Genomic DNA, 16,555 nt, shown 5'->3' with positions numbered 1-16,555 from the left:
TCCATGAATGGATGAAAGTCACTTACACGCTCCCCTCATCCATAGCTCACCAGAGCATATGTTCAGCAACCTGTCCCATGAATCTTTGTCTCCCAAGTAGGCAACTACAGATTTCCAGCCTTTCTCAAAACAATGGAAAACTTTCTACAACTACTTTTTCTCACTCTCTCTTGATGTTTTTTCTTCCTCTCATAACTGTTTTGAGAATAGTGTCCAAGCATAACATGAAACTCCCAATAACAATCTATCACTGGTTTATTTGACACTGCATCATCTTTTACACTGTCTTGTTCTTTGCAATTTTTACTAAATTGATTGTTTTGTTAGACACAGCCACCAAAGTTCAGGTCTCTGGCAGGGCCCTTCATGTTTACCGCAGACTCAGCTGCTCAATAAAGTTTTTGAATGCAAATTTGCCTTACCCAAATGAATGAAATAGTAAAACACATGACAAATCTTTTCACGCATGTGTATTTCTATGGCTCCATTCACATTTCTACAAGCACACTTAAGTGCAAAAATAGCCATGTTCTATTTTTCACCTCACCTACTTTACTGTTTGCTCCCTACTCATGTGCACAGACAAAGCTGCACACTGCTCTTTACAGCGTGGCTCAGAACAGTACTGCATGAAAGAGCAAGTGCCTGCGTGCTGAGCAGTGCAGGTGGAGAGCCTGCAAAACCCACTAGCTTATTTTTAGTGACTCACTGTGGAACAGTTCCGAGAACTCAATCAATTTCATCAGCACCCCTGGAGGAAGTTTCTTAATAACCCTCAGTGGCTGCTCCGTCCCTGCACAAACTGCACAATTAAACAGTGCAATTCCTTTACAATCACCAGGAGTCAACCCATAGGGCACTGACTTCAGGTCAAAAAAACAGAGTAGCAAGGGCAGGCGAAGGGGCACAATGAAATGGCAGCAAATGTGCTAGCACTCTACCATCGGCTGCTACTACTGCTTCTCAAGAACAGGGCATGAGTGCAGGAGAGGATAAACAGGAAGCGGCACAGAAAAACAGAGCTCCAAAAACCTCTTCCTGAAGAATGGAGTGGGTGATGGGGTAGGAGGTGAGTTTCACTGGCACAGCACATCCCTCAGAGTCTAGGGACAGACACTTCCACTCAGAAAGCACTGACTGAGAGTTCCCTTCACATTTAATACATGAAATGGAATGAAATGAAAAAAATTAATATAAAGTAAAATAAAGTAAAAATAAAGTAAAAAAAAAAAAAATAAAATAAAGTCACTTGAAATGACTACAGGTCCAATTCTTCCAATTCTGTGTGTTGAATTACACTGACTCCAAATGCAGAAATCACTTACTGATGCAAAATAGTAAAGTTGGATGTTACACTAATAATCCCATTAATACAATCAATCACTGCTGGAAAAGCCCATAATGCTTGTTTTTTTGCTACTAGCACTCCATTTCATTCTCAGACACCATTAGAAATCACATCACGTTGAATTTTCAGGGCATAGAAGGGAAAATGAAGAGTATACAAATTTAATCTTTATCCCTGTTATCTTCCCTTTCAATGTGATCAAATAGTAGTAGTATTCCTGATTTAGATAAATCATCATTGCAGACAGTTGATGTGAATTTCTTCCCAATTAATTCCCAGAGTTCCTGATAATTAAGAAGTAGACGCAACAATATTTAGCTATAGCTCACTGGCTCAAACAAAACAATGTAGTTACATATACTACTGAAAAGTCCGTTCTTGTCTCCAGCCACTGATTCACATAATTATTCTTTAGGATTACTTATTACAGCATGCATCTCCTCTCTGACAAATAAGATGTAAGGTATTTTCTATTTTATTTACTTGTATGTAGCTTACTTTCGATTCACAATCAGCCACTCCCGGATATAGGACTGAACACAGTCTCTGACATGTGAGTCCAGTTCAACCCTGGGGAAAAAAGCAACATATTGTAAATATTTTAGTACCTTGGTCATACCTTAAGGACAAAGAAATCTATCTAAACATGCTGTTCAGATAAAGGCCTCTCTATTAGTCTTCTCCTGTATATTTATTTGACTGCTAAATTATTGTTTGAGGTTTAAAGAATTTTGTGTACTGCATGAATTCCCTGATTCAGGCTTTTGTTACTGTGTTTATAAATTAACAAATATACATTTAACAGAGGTAACCATTGCGACACTATGCATTTCATGAATCTAAGACCAATGTTGCTATAAAATACAGCAAAATAAAATAATACCAAGTACCCATCTTTGTGATTTTTAAAACTTGATAAGAAGTGTCAACTTACAGAGACATTTTTCCAGAGGCTTCAGCTCCTGGACTCTTGTAACACATAGTCTCTTGTATGTTTTTGGTATAATTTCCTCCTTCTCATAGAAATGAAGAAAATTCTAAAAAGGGACCTTAAGCTTTTAATCACTTAGCAGAATAAAACTTTAAGATCTAAGAATATGTTATAATTTAATGTTATGATTTTCAAATGAGTCTCATTTAATGCAGGGCCTTGTCAGTGCTGCCTGATAGACTGGATACTGACTGGAACTGAAATATTAAAAGCTAAAGTCAATGTTTGTGAATTTGCTGTCATGATGTTGTAGCATAATTCCTCTATCCCTATTCTAAAAAATTCTAGTGACCTGTGCCAAAATCACTTGTTATGTCCTCCAATCCAAGTGAGTAAAAGAGTAGGATACACATGAAATGCAGGAATGGGTGAAAGGTACGATACTTTTCAGCACCCAGAACTCTTAACAGATTTGCAACCGATTACCAAGACCAGGTAACAACCAATTTGGGTTCACGCGTGCACTGCAGGAGGGAACCTTGGCCACTACCATATTGCTGTGTGCCCCTGCCACCAGCAGATTGACACAGCACACAGTCACTTCCTGCATGTGCTTCAGGTGGGATATATGTCTGCAAGCAGTCAGCACGTTAACCAGATTGGTAGGTGGTATCTGTTTCCTGCTCTTGGTTGCAGGAAGACACCACAGACTGCATTGCCTGCAGGTGAATCTTTGGTGTATGCCTCTCCTGTGCCCTCACCTTCCCTAATGAAGCCTGGCATCCTTGGCCAAGATTTTCTGGGAAAGCACTAATATAGATAATGGCTGTGTGAACGGCTAAATGGGAAGCTGCTGTGTAAAAAAATCTGCTGAACGTGTATTTGTTGGTATTGACTATTTGAGCTTTGCCACAGACTCCTTACAAAACCTTTAACGTCACTCTGGTGCAAATCAGGCCTAAAACTGTACAGTGTGAATCTACAGGTTCTCCTATAGGAAAAACAGATAGCTGATGTTTTAAACAGCAGGCATGTTGGGAAATAACCTTGGAAACAGGGGAGAAATGGTCATCTTATCTTTTAAATCTCATTTTAAAGTTGGATAATTTTTTACTATTTGTGTTCATCATTTAAATAATTTGGAATCTCAAGCACGAAAATATTCACTGTCTCCCACATCCATGCTCTCTCCCCAACCCACAGGGATTAATTATAAAGATGAGAACATTTTCTGTGAGTAACATCAAGTGAAAATCACCTTTCGTGCAAATGTTACAAAATCCCCGAGGAGCTATGTGACTTAAAGAGTTCTAGGTGACCTAGCATGGCACTTCATCTCTATTGCCTTTGCTCTCCTGAACTTCCTGAGAGATGCACTGGGCCAAGAAGGAACTTGCAGGCTGAGATCTCACTTAGAGAGATGGGTTCTCAGCTAGCCCACAGCTTAGTCTTACTGCATTTGGTATGTTGGGCAGAAAACACTGAACAAACACCACCGTTGCATAGGGCTCTAGTTTATACATCTGGCCAGTTTAAATTACAGCAAGCTGTAATAACTTTTGCAGGAACAGAGTGGGATGCAGGTCTAACCTGTGAGTCAGGACACCATAAGCTAAGCATATCTGTTCCTTCAGTGTTCAGATTTAGCAGAGCAGAAAATATAGACTGTGCCGTTCATTTCCTGAATATACTGGAAGGAGTCAGCCCCCCATCCCAGACACATTGCACAGTTAGCCATCTTTGCAAACATAGCAGTTTGGGGTTAACCTGGTCCTGACTTCACACTTACCTGGCTGTTACTGGTTGCAAAACTCAATTGCCTTTGTGGTTCTACTTGAAGGTACCATTTACACCAAAACAACCCTGGAAGACTATTTTGTATACAATGCATAGGACTCTCCTAAACCATATCAGAAAATTCTCCAGTGCATCCCTTTTTCTCATTCTGAAAAATTCTGTTGTCCATAGTTTGCCTGTTTATCAAACCAGCTTAAATATTTCCAGTATGGCCAAGCACCAGTATCAACACATGCTACCTATTTTAATTTAAAAACTGTTGAAAATAGCGGAAAAATTTCATTAATGTCAGCCTGAAACCAAAAGTGACTCCTACATTAGAAATGAACACTTATTTTTTCTCCAAACCTTGTGAAGTACGAACTATTTCCCCCCATTTAAGCAAGAAAGGTACTGAGAAAGAGATGCTCAGTGATCTGATCAATGTCATGTAACACATAGCTGTCAAAAAAAAAAAAAAAAGGAAAAAAGAAACAAGAAGAAGACCTCAATCTTATGCTTACTATATGATCAGAATCAACTTCCACCTCTGAGACCACAGCTACAAAATTATTTTTCATACTACCCTGCTGCCCTTCTTTACTCTTCTTCCTGGTCTACACCTACCTCACTTTTGCTGCTACCAGCTAGCTCAGAAAGTCATGTATGTGCTTGCATAATTTTAAGTGTGCAAACAGGCCTATCAGAATCAATGGCACAGTTAAAATGTTTAAAGTTCAGCAAGTGCATAATGGCTAGACAGACGGCAGAGTAAGGTGTCTGGATCAACAACTTCAAAGCTATTTTTAAACCTGCATCATTTCAGAGGGAGAGAAAGCCTCCTTACCCATCTTCTGGCATAGAGGGTTGCAAAGTCCTGCACTCTTTGGGTGTAAAGACAATGTCCAAGTCATCTTCAGGAAAGTCACCAAGTTCTTGCGCTAGTTCTGAGTCCAAGTTGTTCAGCCGCGTCATTAGGAAGCCTTCAAAATCTACTGGGTCTACTGCGTCATAGAAGGAAGGCTAAAGGAAGAAATAAAGAGGCGTTTATTTTAGGAACAGAAGGTTTTTCTTAATAGTGTAACTTAGGCTTATTTATTTAATTCTTGTCATTGCCCCATTACTTATTAAACATTGGAGACAGGCTTCTAACCTTATATACAGTGCTACTGCATTTAATGAAGGGAAAAGTTGCTAATGAAATATTCAGCTGCAAAAAGAAAGGGAACACAGAGAGAAATGTTTTAAAACAAAACCACCTAAATCCAAATTTGCACCTATTTTCTAGATGCTGGTAGAAGGAGGGCTGACTGAGCTATGTCCTGGATACCCTCAGATGTGTTCTGCTGGATTCCTGTGCAGTGCACTCAGTGTCCCTTATCCAATCCATGGTATTAATCAGTTATGAAAAAGGCAGCAGTGAGTAGGAACAACAGAGGACAAGGGCAGGTAACCAAAATGATAGTGACAGGCAGTTCCAGCTGGCACGGAGCTGCCAATGGACCCTACTGCACATGTGACGAAAGACACTAGCAATAACGAGGCCAAGGCAGTTAGCCTTGGGAGTTATACTAAGGACAAACTATAAGCACCATGACTGCCATCATGAAGATAACACTCATTTGAGGTGCTGTGCCCAAAAGATACTATTAGAAATGCTTTGTGCTTTTGACTCCAAACGAAGTTGAGGGCAAGATATACCCCAGATCAGAAGAAACTATTATTTTCCATCTCTGAGTGTTACCGGCTTGCATATTATTGGAGTTCTAATTTTACTGGACTTTTCAAGTGTTAGTACAACAACTACATGAAAGATTACATGGAACCACTAAAGTTATTATTGCAAACCTTAGATATCAACCGTTTCTACAGCACACGGCATTACACCCTGATAGAGAGGAGTTGTATCTGATTACATCTAATCAGCCTGTCTTACACAGAATGTCCAAAGTTAGAGAAGTACAAGCTCTGCCACTCATACACACTATGAAGCCGTCTGGCTCTTTTTATTTGCTTAGTCTGAAAAACAGAGGCAGAAAATCTTGTTTGATATGGTACCTAGAAATGTTCCACAAACACATAAATGTGACTTCATATGTTAAAAGTATATGTTATTCTATGTATAGATAAAACTGAAAATTATTTTACTTGCTATATAGCCAGCGGAAGTAGTCTGTATATGTTTAGAAACTAAAACATCTGTCCAGTCGAGTACAGAGTTCAGGATCTCCTGTTGTTAATTTTCTTGACAAGTAACAAATAGATCTAAAAGCTACAGCTTTAGAAAACCTATAGTTTATGTTCTGTAAGGTCCAAAAAGGCTGAGGACACCTCAGTGCAGTAAGAGCACAGAAAAATAGCTAGAGTATTAGAATAATAGCACTGCATAACTTATTTACTAGGAGGAAGAATTCTAGCAAAAATTAGCTATCAAATCATCCTTGTCTGTAAAGAGCAAGGATTGCATTGTACTGATTAGCACAAACACCTTTCACAAGACTGCCTTCTGCAGCTACCAGCAATAAACAGTCTGAACATAGATCAGATAATCTACCTCTATGGTGTTGTTGATGGGGTGTGGGGAAAATAAGGCACTTAGTGTCCCTAATATCAACACTGCCTTTATACTCAATGTTACTGTGGCTACTGTCTCATCCAACGTGCGTTCTGGAGCTATTCTCCTTATACTCCAGTGTTCTTCTCCACAAATAAAATCTGTGGGCCAAAATCATGAAGTCTTCACTCATTATTACCGATTCGTACTCATGCAAGGCTCTCATGCAAGTTGACAGTATTTTCACCTGAGCATGAAGTGATCTTTGCACATAACACTGTTACACCCACAAGATCAGGAATTTTAACTCAATAGGACAATGAGGAATTCCACAATTTATGAAATATGCAAAGGTGCTCAACGGTGACAAAGCTCTGGGGAACTCTGAGCTACAATGGCTCACACATTATATGCCACGTCAGTCACTGTAAATAGGAATATAAGTTAAAGCTGAGTTTTGGAGACTTTTTAGTGTTCTGGAAATATAAGTGATGAAGTTATTCAACTAATAAAAATCCAGAAACATTTTGCAGAAAGTGAAGAATATTTAGAACAAATGTGCTAAAAACATCTAGGAGAAGCAACCCAATTTAAACTTTTGAAAAAAACAGATGTGGTAAATATTACTGCAAATGATGTAGTAGAGATCTTTGAACACAACCAACCACCACCCCCCGCCCCAGGTTCCCCTTTTATAGGGAAACTGTATTTATTGGCCTCTGCATAAATAAAGTCTCTGAGCTCACCCCTCTGCCTGCACTTTTAAGGGTTCGATTGAATTATCTGAAAACACCTTTGGGAAAACCTCTCTCTTTCTTTGCTCTTTTTATCCAAAGGGAAAACCTAAAACTAACAGTAAATCCAGCATGTCATGAGGCAGTCAGCTGAAGAAATACACTGTGCTGCTAATAATTTTTTAGGTTAAGCACTATCTCTGGTTTGTACATAGTGTAGTGCTGAGCATACTGGATCAATTACTATGAGTAAACAGTGATCTTTATTTGCTATTGATTTTCTGTTAATTGTTAGCATAGTATCCTTAAAGTTCACTTACTGCACTGCCAGTAGGTAAAACATTACATGTTAGTATATATATATATGAATGAAGATCCACTAAAAAAAAGAATTCACAAAAGATTAACGTAAAACACAGCTTAAAGTATACAAAAGCATATTACACCTTTTCAGTTGCTGAAGATGTACAAAAATAATTTTGTTTAATACAATCTAATTTTTGATTAAGCATTGCACTTCCTTCCAGAAATCACACTTTTCCATTCTGACAAGTCAAACCCATCGCATTTCATTATGTCTTCCAGATTTTTCTAGTTGAAGTGTTAATAGTCTTTAATCACCAAAAATGTGTGCTTTTGACTATCATAAATTAGACATGAATGTAAAAAAGATGGTGGAAAAGGTAAATGCAGATGGAGGGTAATGGTCTCCCTAATGACTTGTACAAATTATCAAAGAAAACAGAGATACTGTTTCAACTAAGAAGCCAGTGCTCCTTTTCACACATCATACAAGTGTGCAAAACAATTATTCTACAGAAAATGCCACAAATCATTACTGCAAACATACCTTTTTAAGGATGATGGATTAGAGGCATGCAGATTGTGACAGCACACAAAATGGCAGCTACGGCGTAATATTCAGTAAATGAACCGTTACCAAGTTTCTCAAGAGCAAAAGCAGTTGTCTGCATGTAGAAGAAGGGATGTAGCCTCCCCAGGCTGAATAACCGCAAGGAACAAGTTAAAACACCACAGCATTTCAGATTAAGGAAGTGAGTAGTGGCGGGAGGCCCTGACACACAGGAAGTAAGGGCTTACATCTAGTGTTTTACATTTTTCACAAGCACTGGTGCACAAAGACTTTTCCTGCTTCTACTTATTGGGCCTCACAAAAATAAAAAATTAAAAAGGTAGGAAGGGGAGTAGCCAAATCTTAACCAGTTTTATTTATGGCAAAACATATTTGCAGAATACCCATCCTCGTGAAAGGCAATTAAAAAGAGCTGGCATTTTTTCCCTTTGTCATAAGGGCAGTGTCATACAGCCTGACTTCTTTAGAAGGGGATTACACATGGAAGGCTGAAGATGATTTGGAGACACGTAACAGTTGACTTAACTGTATATATGCCAATCAGGGCATACTTCGGCACTTCTCACTTAATATGCTTACTCTTCATCAGTGAAAAACAGGACAGTGTGCTGTCTCTGCTGCTAGCTCTGGAAACTGTATAGTAAACCAAGCTAGCTGAGCCTCTACGTTTCTTTTTTTCTCTTTATTCACTGACCTCCTTTTGCCAATCATCTGTTATCACCACACAATGCTTTTACTTGATGGAGCTGAATGTTTCCAGCAAGGAAAGGATGTAATATACTCCAATACTTACTAATTAACTTCGATTTATAGTAGTATGCACAAAGACTGTCTATTTCAGGCTCTAAGGACCATTCTCAGTTTTTTTGAATGCGTAATTTCCCCAGCTCACCACAAGTATTTTCTTAGCAGCTTCAGGCAGAAGCCAGTGGAAAGCAAGACAACTTAAGAAGATCACTTAATTTACCCTAAAAGCATTAAGCAATGTAGATGCCAAACCTGTGTAAAGAAGATAAACCCAGAACTTACCAGATGAAGAGTAGAAAAGCCAGGGGTACTTAAGCTTCGTTGGCAGAACTGTGCAAAGCCTGGTTGGAGAGTAAATTGCTTTCTTATTTCTGCAGAGGAGTGCCTTTAATTAAGCAGAGAAAAACCCTTATAATTACAATTATCCCCATACACATTCTAAATGGCAGACTTTAACCAATTTAGACTCCTGTCCCAGTGTTTAGAAATGTATTTTGGTTATGTCCTAGACTCCTCTTGTTTTGTAGTCAATACAAACCTCAAAAAACATTTGCAGTCTTAGATAATTAAATTCTGACACTCCTCCCACAGATCATTATCATTATATTGCAGTCCTCACAACTGGGAAAGGCTATGCAAGAAAGAATAACCTTAAGTGAAGTGTGACTGCAACCTGTACAGAAATACTTGCAGATTCATTTCTGCAAAGCAAAGATACAGGATAATAGAGCAATAGAGAATAAGCAGTAATAGAGAAAGAAAAATGAACATCACTGAGGCAAGTATTTCAATGAACTGTAATTGACCTAGGGATAAAAACAAGACAGGACCACTCACTGAACAGTAAGCCCAGACTTATGTTAATAATGCAGTCTGCCGTGAAAAGCACAAGACAAACCAAAGCATGAGTTTAAAAATCAGCCTATACTGTATCAGCTGAACATTTCAGGAGAAGACTTCTTAAGTGCTAATTAATTTATTTCAGTGGGAACAGAAAGAGGTCAATACTGAATTCTTCAGAAATCCCAGAGTGATAGTACAGGTGCATGTACTCAACCTGAAAATTCAGTAATCAGAGTAGCTTGGTCATTTTTCATAGAAACCAATCAATTAATACTTCATATGATTTAAGAATAATCAGCCATAAAATGGTAACAAAACATCTACAATATATTTCACCATGAATGTTTAGGATAAGATTTTTGAAAGAACAAGATGCACTTAGGCAGATTCCAAATTAAAAAAAAAAAACCAAAACAAACAACTCTGCAGCCCACCAGGCCAGCCAACTGAGAGACAGGAAAATACAGAGGTAAGAAGATTTTTCCCCTCTGTACGAGAGTCATTTCCAACTCCAGCAAGCATTAATAGGCATCTTAGAATTACCAGACGCCACAGGACAGTTTGCCTGTTTAGTATGTCCCTTCCCTCCTCTGTGCCCTCTTGATTTCTATGACTACCATACCTATTCTATGACAGTTAATCTCTTACTAGTGCTCCCCTTAACAACCATAACAAAAACCTAAATTCTGCTCAATGCAGTTCTGCTCGTGTTAAGAGATGGGCATCTCACAGAAGGTATTAGGACTGACTTCTAAAATAAAAGATGCATAAATAATAGTTGCTTGTAGGTCAAAAGGCCATGCCAGGTGTGAGTGGGACACTGTTCCAATCTGAAGGGTGCAGCAATTGCAGACAGAGCAAAGCCAGATTTATGGAGAAAGAAAAGAAATCCATTTGGAAGAGAAATTCCTACTCATCAGTGGTATTCCAAAAATCAGACAGGATGAAATGGATTTTTTTAAAAGGTTATTCAATAATTATATATGCAACAAGCCATGTAGGGAGAGTGAGGAAGTCTGTGTGTTCCTTAGATTTTTTTTTGCCCTATTTTAAAAGGAAAATCTGCTTGTATATCAAGGTTATTGTTACTCATCTTCCCACTACAAATAAGCTCTGATCATGAATGTATGTAGCAAGGTATAAAATAAACTCCAAATTATTCAAAAATACTATTTCCCTTCAAACTGAGTCAGTTTCTACACCATGCACAAGTATCTGTTACCGATGTAAATGACAGATATAGTAGCAGATGTTGGGTTAATGAATGTAAAAAACTCTGTTACAGTGTATTGCAGAAGTTGCTGCTGTAAACAATGATATAACACATCTGAATTACACCAGCTATGGGGTCATCAGGCTCTTTGAAGGGGAAATGGTATGAATTTTGATCTAGGAAAGAGGAAGCATGTGGATAAAGGGCAAATCTGCTGTCTGGTAAAAGCCTGTGCAAGCCCAGCTAACAGAGAGGAAATACATTTCTCAGGACTGCTGACATTAGTTCCAGAGTGTCCCCAATACTGAAAGAAAGAACCTGTAAAATAAATCAGTCCAATGGAAGAAGAATCCTGAAATCTATAAAGGTGACTTTCAAATAGTTTCAGAGTAGTTTGATTGATTGATTACATGTTTTTCATATCACTGAAGGAAGAAAGAAAGAAATACGGTAAGAATAACATAAGACAGCAAAGTTGGTTTGAACGAACTCAGAAATGATTGTCAGGATCTACTAGGAATAGGTAAAGGAAAGACACAGCTGCTGAAGATGCTAAACCAAAAGCACAAGTTGACTACTGAAAAGGTGGGTGTTACAGAGATCAGCACGTAAAGTTTTGAAAACCTGAGAACCAAGGTGTAAACAGAGTTCCTTCTAGATGGCTTTTCAATAATGTCAGAATGGCTGTGGTCTGAGAGATGCCTGTTTTCTGATCAAACAGCTACCTCAGACACTGTCTGGGTACCCACAGGAAAATGATGGTCCACATTAACCTAGTGTCCCAGCTTTTATGGAGGCTGCAGTCCACCTATGACATGGCCTTACTTTTACCCTCCCTGCCTGTACAACAGCCCTGTCTGATTCTGAGAAGAGCTTTACAGTCATCCTTAGCAGCAGCAATGGTCTAGCTATTGCTAAAAAACAATAAGGAAAGAAGGCAAGTGATTAAAGATCACCACAAAGCAGTCACTGAAAAATCTGAGAAAAAAAGGCAACTGTATCTCTAGAAAGGAGGGCTCAAATAATCATGGACCAGTGAGCTCATCTCTGATAGTCAAAAAGGTAGTAGAGCAACTCATAAGTACCTGGAACATCAGGTCCCAAACTGTGGTCTCCAGTTGAAGCAAGGGGGCCATGAAATCTTACTTAACAATAAAATGTACACCACCTTAGTAACACCTGTTTATTAATGGTCCAATGATGAAGTGCATGGTGGGCAACTAAAAAACTGTGGACCGTAGTAAGCTATGGTCCAGAAAGTTTGGCAATTATTGGACTATTATTGGCAGTTATTAGGTAATGATGAACTATCAATATGGATTTATCAAAGGGCAGTAATGTAAAACCAATCTAATACTTTTCTGTGATTGATAGTTTAACTAGGTTCAGTAAGGCTTTTGATAGTGTCCCTCATGACATTCCTACAAGCAAAGTAAAGAGACAGTGGCTAGATGTAATCATCACAGCTGTTTTCAAAACCGGTTAAAAAACATATTTAAGGCATAGGCATCAATAGATAAAAATAAGATTGTGAAGAGATTTCAAACAATATACTACTCTAAGTGAGAAGCAAGTTAATTTTTCCGCAGTCTAGTTCCAGTCCATATTTTGTTTTACAACACTGATGTTCGTATAGGTAACATAGTAATAAAATTTGTGGATCACATCAGACTGGAAGGAGTTGTAAGTGCTCTGAAAGGCACAGCTAGCACTCAAAATGATCTCGTATTTTAGAAATAGTCTGAAACCAGCCAGTTAGATTCAATAAAAATAAATGTAAACCCTTCAGAAGAAAGAAAAAATCAAATGCAGAAATACAAAAAGGGAAATGAACTGAGCCATGCCACAGAAGAGGCTCTGAGAGAGTGTACTGGGACACCTATCAAAGTACTATAAGTGAGGAAAAAGAGAAATTATTTATTTAAGCCAATGAGACAGTGCTTAGGCTGATGTACACACTTAGAACACCACTGAGTAATATGCAATCAAATTTAAGAGGCTTCAAAAGAGAGCAGTCAGATTGTTAAAAATTTTGGGAAGGATGACTCATGAGGAAAGATTGAAAAAAACAGATGTGTTACAAAAGACATGACTGAGGGGACACAGCAGTTGTCCTTGACTGTGTAAAAGGTACCAACCTGTAAAGAAAACAGTGAGCAATTCATGTCCACAAAGTGAAGACGAAGAAGAAGTCATCTGCTTAAACTGAAGTCAGAAAGATTTAATAAGTTATTAGGAAAAATGTTGCTACTGCTACAGCAGCAGGACACTGGAAGTGGCCATCTGGTGATGCCACAGTTACAAGAACACACTGGTGGTGTAGATCATGTCTCTGAACTACCTGGAGAACAGCCCCTGGGCAACTGCAAGCCTTTCAGAGACCAGCAATGAGACTCAGCAGTGTGTTAATAGCTCTTCAGACCTCTCGTGTTGGTACCTGTCCCTTTGTTTAGGATAAAGAGGAAATACTAGCTGAAAAGAAAAAGGTTAGATTTGGGGGAGTTTTTTTACACAAAAGTCACTGCTGAAATCAGTTAGTCAGCGTTTACATGGCACATTGCAAGATAGTGTAAGCCTGTGGAAAGATGGGAGAGCCGAGGGCTCTTCTGGACTGTCTAGATCCTTGGCTGCTCCATGGTGTTGGAGCAAAATACCAACTGGAATTCATTGCGCCACTCTGTGTTGTCTTGGCTCTACCTGAACAATGATGCCACACTCCTCTGGTTTAAATCTTGAAAAAGCTGGAATTCACCAGACTTCCCAATCCACCCAAATGGGACTGGAGGATAGCAAAAAAATCTAAACCAAAACAAAAACTGGTGCTGCTTAATCAGAATTTCACCAGTGTCTGTCCCACTGGTAGATGCAATCCTCCAGCAATTCTCCTGAACTGCTAAGAAAAAGTTGAGACATAGTCTGTATTGCACAAATACTCTCCAATGCAAAGTGTACAGTTTGCATAATATATTAAAACAGCAGTGTAACTGAAGTAACAGACTATGCCTGGAGGTTCTTAAAATTAAATTTAACTTGTAGGTCAACTTCTGAGATGTTTCTCAGGGCAGAGCTCATTGCAGGATTGGGAACTTGGAGATTTGTGTTACTGGTTGTGCCTAGATGAGGTATCAGGAAAGGAAGATAAAATAGTCTTTTATTTTCTCTCTCTAACATATGTTAGATTTGTGGCTGAACAGTGCTGGGTTCTATATTTAAAATTATATGAATGCTTATAATGCATAAAGCTGGTTCTGTAGTTTTACTGTAAATTCTGCTCAACAATATAGTTCTTTGAAATATATAGTTTAAAAGCAGGCACAATGGGTATTTTGCTAGTATGTCGATAATATGAAAACTTCAACCCAGAACAGAAATCTAGAAATAAAAGAAAACAGAAAGAGAACAGTTTTAAAGATCATCTATTAACTGGAAATCAGAAACTTCATAAGAAAAAACCTGATTTTTAAAGTATGCTTCACACGCCTACTGGATCAAGTTATCCAAAGTTACCTACTATTAGAATTCACCTACTAGAGGGAGGCAGGAAGAGCAGTCCTTAACACCCTTACAGTCCTTTCCAGCAGACTCTGAGGAGCAATGAGTTGTCTTTGGCAAGAGCTGCATACACACTTAGACAGCAAGGAAAGATAAAAGAATGAAATAAAGAGAGACTGTAAGAACTATCCTCAAGGACAGAGAAACATTTCATATTTAAATGTATACAGATGGCAGAATCATAAAGTAGAATAGTGAAAACTTTTGCTTAACACATAAAATATTCAGTCTTGGCTACCCTGAGGACTAATTCCTTTCATCTGATACTGACACAGAAAACTCTCAACTAGCTTTTGTTCCTTTCCTGAGCTTAACATGAAACTTCTCTAGTTACAACTAAAAACAAGCAACAAAAAACTCTGGGAGAGAAAAAGGTAACAATTACCTACCATCCACCTACTTCACTCCCACACACAAACACATAAAGTTTTGGGCAACAATCCAGATCTTTAAGTAGCAAATATGGGAATCTTGCTTTTTCTACCCAGTGGAACTGGCTGTTTTTCTTCTAAGTTTCTAATCAGTCCTTAAGGCATCAGACCTCTGCTTTGTTAGTCACTGTTTACAGCAGTGGTCCATCTGAACTAGCTGCTATTTCCCTGATGGCTCAGGTAGGCTATACACCCTCTGGCACACCCCTGCTTTGGAGTCTACCACATTAAGACTCTGTATCAGCTAAGGAATAAAGATCATATTCAATTTGGTTGAAATTTAACCACAATCTTCTCAAAGGAGATGGTGAAGGAACAAAGAAAGAAGTCTAGGAGAGGTAATCCTCGACTTTATTATGCTGGCAGCTTGTTACAAAGTAAATCGGGCAAGAGGTTAATCTTTGTCTCAGGTCATACACGCCGTTCATTCCATGAAGATTTTTCACTGCTGCTCAGTTTTGCTATTTCTGCCTCATGAAAAGACATAAACACACACAAAAATTCATTTTCTAATCCTGGCAATGGAGGAAAAGGACAACCATACTTTCATGTCATGCAATGAAACTGAAGATTTAGGATTTGGTCCTGATCAACCATGCTTTTATGTGCTTTTTAATCACTGCTCTATGGATAATATGGAAAAGCTATGATACAACATTTGAGAAGACATTGTGCATGCATTGTTGACTGGTTGGCTCTTGCAATGAAAGTGGTTTTAGGTGTAATGTTTCATATGATAGTTTAGTGGTACCTCCTGGAAAGCAGAGAGTATAAATCAATCGTATTTGTCATCCTATTATAGACTTAAGCTGATCATGATAGTTTATATATGCAATACAAAGTTTCTAATGAATAATACACATATGCTAATTAATGATGCTAATAAATTTGTGTGAAAACAGCAGAACTCTCTTGTTGTTCCCATTAGCTTAAAATCTATCAGCATACAGCAATATATACACAAATCTTTCATTCTGAATGGATTAACCTCAATTTATCTAAGGATAATTTTCTGTGGTTGGTTCGGAGCAGTCTCTGCTTGAAGTACTAAAGCTCACATGGGTCACTCATTCAATCTTCATTTCAAATGAGATGGCTGAAGAAATGCTGTCTAACAAATGTGCCCCAAAGTCTCCACAGGACTCTATAGGTCTCTATTCCAGGGCAAACTTTGTAGTTTGGGCCTACCTCTTCTTTTTTTTTTTTCTTTCCTTCTTTTGTTTTTGTTTTTTTCTGGCTTGTTCCTTGGTAAACTGTTTAAAAGTCTTCCAATTCCTAGATCCTCTACAACAGGACAATTTCAAAAGCATTAGTGATCATACATGCCATCTTCCTTTTATGCTGTGACTTGAAATAGAATTGTATCAGTTTATGCTTTTAGATTTTTGTTTTGGTTGCACTATCCTACCAACTCACAACAGGGTGATTATGAAATAAATACCAGGAATTGTTTTCCAGCTCACACGTATTATCTGAGCTTCACAAGGATTTCACTAAGAAAATGCTACTGTAATGCTGATAATTTTATAAAACCTGTACGAAGTATAATAAT

General features: G+C 38.2%; 1 protein-coding gene across 3 annotated transcripts in view; it reads right to left on the bottom strand.

Moving 5' to 3' along the window:
* DOCK8 (dedicator of cytokinesis 8) overlaps positions 1-16,555 on the bottom strand; it is a 99,452-nt gene that overhangs the window by 71,664 nt on the left and 11,233 nt on the right. Inside the window, exons 1-4 of one of the 3 annotated variants that reach the window (XM_074855385.1) lie at positions 9,247-9,327; positions 8,194-8,345; positions 4,903-5,078; positions 1,847-1,918 (exon numbers count right to left, since the gene is read on the bottom strand). In XM_074855385.1, coding sequence (XP_074711486.1) covers positions 1,847-1,918; positions 4,903-5,030 — 200 coding nt within the window. In that variant the 5' untranslated portion in view covers positions 5,031-5,078; positions 8,194-8,345; positions 9,247-9,327. Of the gene's footprint in view, positions 1-1,846; positions 1,919-4,902; positions 5,079-8,193; positions 8,346-9,246; positions 9,350-16,555 lie in introns of those variants that run through there. The other 2 variants (XM_074855386.1, XM_074855384.1) reach the window with 2 other exon arrangements.

The sequence above is a fragment of the Strix uralensis genome, chromosome Z (genome assembly GCF_047716275.1).
Source record: "Strix uralensis isolate ZFMK-TIS-50842 chromosome Z, bStrUra1, whole genome shotgun sequence".
NCBI lineage: Eukaryota > Metazoa > Chordata > Aves > Strigiformes > Strigidae > Strix > Strix uralensis.
The sequence above is the reverse complement of the archived record's forward strand: the minus strand, read 5'-3'. Positions and strand labels throughout refer to the sequence as shown.